A 6108-nucleotide genomic window follows, 5' to 3' on the forward strand; every position below is an offset into this window, starting at 1 on the left:
ACTGAGTCCTTCTTCCCTCAGTAAATAAATGTGTGACTGACTGAGTCCTTCTTCCCTCAGTAAATAAATGTGTGAATGACTAATTCCTTCTTCCCTCAGCTTAGCCCAGCACCTGGGGCTCCAAAAAAATACATTTGTTTTAACTACTCTCCAAGTTTTTCCTGGTTATTAGCCTTTCTGAAAAATAAAATGGTATAAAACCACTAACTGGCTGGTGGGCTTCAACAGTCTTAGGAAGTTACTGGGAATTGAGAGAATGCCCAGAAAATAATGATGAGTGAAAAAACTCAGTTCCCAATTTTGGGAACAACAATGAATGTATTGAGAAAAAGGCTGGGATGATAATCGTATACCAAACTGTCTGTGGACCCTTACCTGCTTTTATGTCTTCCTCAGACAAGGGCAGTGCAGTGAACTACTTAACATGCTCCTCCTAGGCACAGCCCTCCTGTGTGTGACGTATGGAAGACCCTAGCCTCTGTGCCTGGGATTAGGAGTGAGAGTTGTCCATTATGTTAATGAAGCAGTCACAGCCTTACTGGAGGGTGGCACTCAGGGCACCACCCTTAGTTTCCTTGAGGGTCTCATCTGCACCCCAACATACAAGAGTGGTCTGGCAAAGTTCTCTCTCTTCCTCTCTTGCTGGACTGTGCACCTGCCTCGTTAGTCTCATCTTGGATCTTGAGCCAGCAGCCTGTCATCTGACCTGCCAATTTGGGTTCCTCAGCCCCTGAAACCATTTGAGACAGGAGAATCCTCCAGACTGGTACCTGACCCACAGATCTGAAACTTGTCAGCCTCGACAACCATATGAGCCGTTTCCTTAGTAGCTTGTGTGTTCTGTGAGAAGTTACAGTGAATTACAGAACCCTAAGGCAGAAGGAGGAGTTGATGTCAGAGATGATGGAGAGCTTCAGCAGTGTGGAAATGCTGGACACTCGGGCCATCTCCAACCTCCACTTCATAGCGGTCAGTTTTGTGCTGGTCCTTCTAGGAGAAACTGTCCATGCAACAAGCTTGTATTTCCCACTTTTTATATAACAAATGCATATGACTTTTATGACTAGAAAAAAATGTACAGAGGACTCCAGGTAATTAATAAACTCAAATCTAATGCTGCCCAGACGGAGCTGCCATTAGTGTGCTTTAAATACGCAGCGGGTGATGATATCTGATGTGCTCATTTTATAGCAGCTGCATGAAAAGGAAAACTAACAGTGCGACACCAGAAAGCAATGCCTTACAGCCATGGGGAACAGCAAGGTGAGAAGCTCAGCCCTGGTGCTGGTCACGGAGCAGCTGCTGGAGCAAACACACACTCACACGTGTGCACATGTGTACACATGCCTGTAAATGTGTGCGCACATACGCATGCATGCACAGATACACGCACACACCTGCTCAAGCTCCTCATCTTCAGGTACTCCATCGCGAATGCGGCCCCACCTCCTGGCAGGTCGATGACCTTGATTGGCTGAGGTACCCGCACCAGGCCTGTGCTCCGGAGGGCCTCCAGGCTGGCCTTCTCCCCCTCAAACATCTGCCGAGCCTGCATCAGACACTCGAGTCAGCTCCCAAAGCCCAGAACCTTCCATTTCTAAAACCCAGCGGGGGAGGGGACAGAGGCCTTTCAGACAGGAAGAGGCTCCAGGCTCCAGGGTGAGTCTGGGGCTCCCGACAGAGTTGTGCTTTTCCCAGGTGAGATGCAGTTCAGATCCCAACCAATCAGAGTGATCTTCCCTCTCACCTTCCCTCCCTCCCTCCTCTCTGTTTCACACTTTTTCTCCTGTCTTCTCTCATTCTCTCTCCCTCTTGGCCCCCTTTCTCTCTCCTGCCTCCTCTCTGTCTGTCCTGTCTCCCCTACCCCCATGCCATGTCCCTCCCCATCAGCTAGCACAAAAGAGTGTCCACATGAGTGGACTGCAGTGTCCACCAGGCCTGCGCTGACCTGCCATGTGACTGTGGACAGCAATTAGCCCCTGGTCTTGGTGGCCTCTTCTGGAAGGGGTCAACCAGCTTCCCCCATAAGCCGGCCCCTTGAAGACCAAAATGGACAGACTTCCAGCCAGTTACCAGAGCACCTCCCTTGTTGCCGTGTTGGGGTGGGGTCCTCTCTCTGAGGGTCTGCCTGGAGATGAGACATGAGGGGACCCCCACCCTGGGGAGGAAGGGAACGGAGAAGCAGATACCCCCAGGCCTCTCCTATCAACAGGGTGGGGCAGTACACCCGTATCAACAACTCCAGGACACACGTGCTTATCAGGGGCACAAACGTGCACACTGGCACTCATCCAGACAGCACAGAGCCACAAAGTCAGCTTGGCCATTGTACAGATGGGAAAACTGAGGCCCAGAGAGACCTGGGGAAGAGAACCCAGTCTCCAGCCTGGCCCGAGGCCTCGGGGTGATCTGGACTGAGTGGTGTAGTGCTGGGTGGGCTGGGCAGGCAAGCTTGTAGGGTAGCTGCAGGGACCAGGACGCAGAAGGAACAGTGTCCGCTGTTTGGAGGTCTGAGGGGTAGGGACATGTAGGCCGGGGAACTGGACCACCCTAACAAGAGAGGAAGGGAAAGGAGGGCTGGTGCAGAGTCCTTGAACTGGGTGACTTTGGGATGTGAAGGGGCTCACAGCCAGACAACTGGAGGAGGAAAGTGAACTCACTCCACAGCAGGTAGTAATTCAGGGGCACCACATCCACAGCGGGTGGGAATCTGGGGGCTCCGTGCTGGATGTCCTCGTGTGGCACTGTACTTACCACAAGGTCTGCAGTTCAAACCCACAAGCCGCTACTCCTTGAAAACCCTACACAGGGTCGTCATGAGTCAGAACTGACTTGACAATACTTAACAACAACATTGGATGTGATGGGAACATGGGCATGTAAAAGGTCCAGCCAGTACTGGATCTCCGGTCCCTCTGGATTCCTCTGAGGAAGCACTGAAGACACACACAGAATGGGTGGCCTCCCTCAGCTGCCAGGAGCCCCTGTAAACCTCAGCCCTCTCTGCATCTCTGCCAGCCTTCTGAGGGGTGATGGAGGGGCGGGGGTACCAGCAGCAATGGTCAGCTTTCTCCACTGTGAAAGGTCCCTCTTTTATTCAATTAATAAAGAAATCTAGTAAGTAGGTGGTGGAAAACAGGTCTAGCAGAGCAGCCTTGGGTGGGGGACCGTTAGGGGGCTACTGGGATCCTTCTCTGAGCTTCCCCACCTGTGGAGAGGCTGTGGCCAGGGTAGAGGGAACAGCTGGGGCCCAGACTCCAGACAGAGCCCAGGCCTGCCTCATGACATACATAGAGCAGAGAACGTTAATGCAACAAGTAAACAAACAAAAACAAGTAAACAAGCAAGAAAAAGTAAATTCCTTATCAAAAACCCTGTGGCCCCCAATGTAGACGCACCTGACTCTGCAGCTGACAGCTGACCCTGGGTCACAGCTAACCTGACACCGCGGGGGGGGGGGGGGCATCCTGGCCCCACCCAGCACGCACCACCCAACCCCCAGCCCCGCAGCCCAGGACCCGCGGGACGCACCTGCGGTCTGCGGTTGACCTTGACGAACACCGGGCCCTGGTCTGTGTCATAGGCGCGGCCCTCGCTGATGCCGCCGGCACCTGGACTCCCGAAGGCTCGCAGGGTCTGCGTCCGCAGCTCCGTTCGCAGCAGCTGCTCCATGGGGACGAAGGCGCCGGGCACCGGTACCCAAGTGCGGAGATCTGGCAGGATCTAGGGGTGACAGGCCCCCGGGCGGGGGTGGTGACAGGGATTGGGAGATACAGGGACTGGGCAGGGCCTGGCGGAACGGGACCTGTCCACAGCAGCGAGCGCAGGCGGCTGAGGCCGGGCTCTATATCCGCTAGACTCGGATGGGTGCGGGGAGGCAGGCCGGTGATACGGCGAAGCTGGCCTGCCCCCATCCCCAGTGCCGGCACCGCCGGTGAGAATTTCCTGCCGGCCACTGACCCCGCAGCACGCGCCCCGCGCTGTCTGGGGGCCCATGAGCAGTGTCTGTGCTGAGGGAGGGATCTCCGCGGCCTCGCCCTGGACAAACCTGCCGGGAGGGGGCCTTTCTCCTTGTGCACAGTCCAGGCAGCTTCCACTGCACGTACAGCACAAGATGCTGACCTGCCAGCATGGAAGTGGGGGTTCCAGGGCGCTATCTAATGGGAACGCAGATCACAGACTGGGTCACGGTCTCCCTGTTCAGTCCAGGGGGGGTGGGTCTGATCACTTGTTGGCCAGGCCTTATGCACGGCACAGACACATGAGCGTCTCATGATCCATGCGCTCTGCCCATTTGGACTGGCGCTGGTGCGGACCCGTGGCTGGGCCTCGCTCGCATTCTGATAAGGGGAGGCCCTCGGGCCAGGAATTCCAGTTCCATTATGGAGAGGTTGCCCAGGAAAGGGAGTTTATACACATACACGGAACACGTGTGCATACACGGTACAAATGCACACCTTTAGTACATGCGGGCACACGTGTCCTGTTCATGCACGAACACACATGCAAACTCATACACTGGTGCGTGCATACACACACGTGCTCACATAGCGCATGCACAAACACGTGTGACGTCTGCACTGAGGTGATTTAAAGCGAATTTCCCACAGGATTCTCCAGGGTCCTACCCGACCAGGTCTGGGCACAGCATCCTACAGACCTACAGGGAAGCCCCTCCCCCACTCTGGGAATGGCGCTTATTCAGCAAATGATTTTACTGTCAATTTAATTTCACTTAATTTAATATTTAATTTTGTTACTTATTTTAATTTTACTTAAATTTTATTTTATACATTTTCTTTTTATACTTAAATTTTTCACTTACTTTTATTTCACTTTATATTTTCTTTTATTTCATTTTATAGTATGATTATTTAATTATACTTATTCTTTGTTATAAGGAGCTCTGGTAACATAGTGGTTACGAATTGGGCTGCTAACCTCAGGGTCATCAGTTCAAAACTACCAGCTGTTCCTCGGAAGAAAGAGGAGGCTTTCTGCTCCTATAAAGATTTACAGCCTTGGAAACCCTGTACAGAACCAACTCCATGGCACATAACCACAACATTCTTAGTTATATATTTAATTAATTTTATACTTTATTTACCTTGTTGATTTTATTACATATTTAACTATCTTTTAATTGAAATTAATTTTTGTTGTATATATTTAACTTTGTTTTACTTATTTTTATCACTTTTGTATAATTGTGTTTAATTCAATATTATAATCATGACATTTATTTTATTATACTTATTTTCTCTTTATTTAAATTCTGTACTTAAGTTTGCATTTTATATACTTTAACACAGTTCTGTTTTCTATTTAATGTTATATTTTAATTTCCACTTACTTTATATATTTCAATGGGAGTTTATTTGTTTATTTTTATGTTGTTGACAATATACACAGCAAAGCACACCGATTCACAGTTCTGCATGCATAAGTCAGTGCCATTCAATACAGTCTTCTAGCGTGTGAGGATTCTCACCCTTCTTTTCTGAGCTGTTCCCTCAGCAGTATAAACGCACTGCCCCTAAGCTTCCTATCTAATCCTCAAAGTTGCTGTTTTCAGTTTGACCTTATAGAGATTGTTCTTAAAAGAGCATAATATTATGTTCAAGGCAGACCTGGTTTTTTACTAATTAAGCTAAATTCTTGTTTAGTTTTAAGATGAGATTTTGGGTTCAAGGTTTAATATTATCTAAGGCAATAGTTTCAGGGCTTCATTCAGGCTCCATGGTTCCAGAAAGACAGGACAAAGTGCATGAGAATTTGAAGTTCTGTTCTGCATTTTCCCCCTTTCCATCAGAATTCTACCATGGAATCTTTGATCAAAACATTAAGTAATGATAGCCAGACACCTGCCAGTTCTTGTTTTATGGCAAAGAAAGCAGTTATCCACAGAAGCGATTAGCTACACCTCCCTTACCTTCCTCTTATTCCTGTCTCACATTCTTTCTTTGTTGCTTCAGATGCATAAGATAACATTTGTGCCCTGAATGATCTCTTGCAAACTTTTAAAACTCCAGGCACAATGCAACAAGCTAGGAGGTATCGCAGAAATATTAAACACGTTATTACACTAAATAATTGGTATGTCCTATG

The 6108-nt window shown here is 49.4% G+C and overlaps 1 protein-coding gene across 1 annotated transcript in view; it reads right to left on the minus strand.

Moving 5' to 3' along the window:
* The window catches only part of FN3K (fructosamine 3 kinase), a 16843-nt gene extending 13171 nt beyond the window's left edge, over window positions 1–3672 (minus strand). The window contains exons 1-2 of the mRNA XM_006869614.1: window positions 3532–3672; window positions 1370–1549 (exon numbers count right to left, since the gene is read on the minus strand). Coding sequence (XP_006869676.1) covers window positions 1370–1549; window positions 3532–3672 — 321 coding nt within the window. The remainder of the gene's footprint in view (window positions 1–1369; window positions 1550–3531) is intronic.
* Between the last annotated feature and the right edge of the window lie 2436 nt (window positions 3673–6108).

This window comes from Chrysochloris asiatica, unplaced genomic scaffold (genome assembly GCF_000296735.1).
Source record: "Chrysochloris asiatica unplaced genomic scaffold, ChrAsi1.0 scaffold00132, whole genome shotgun sequence".
NCBI lineage: Eukaryota > Metazoa > Chordata > Mammalia > Afrosoricida > Chrysochloridae > Chrysochloris > Chrysochloris asiatica.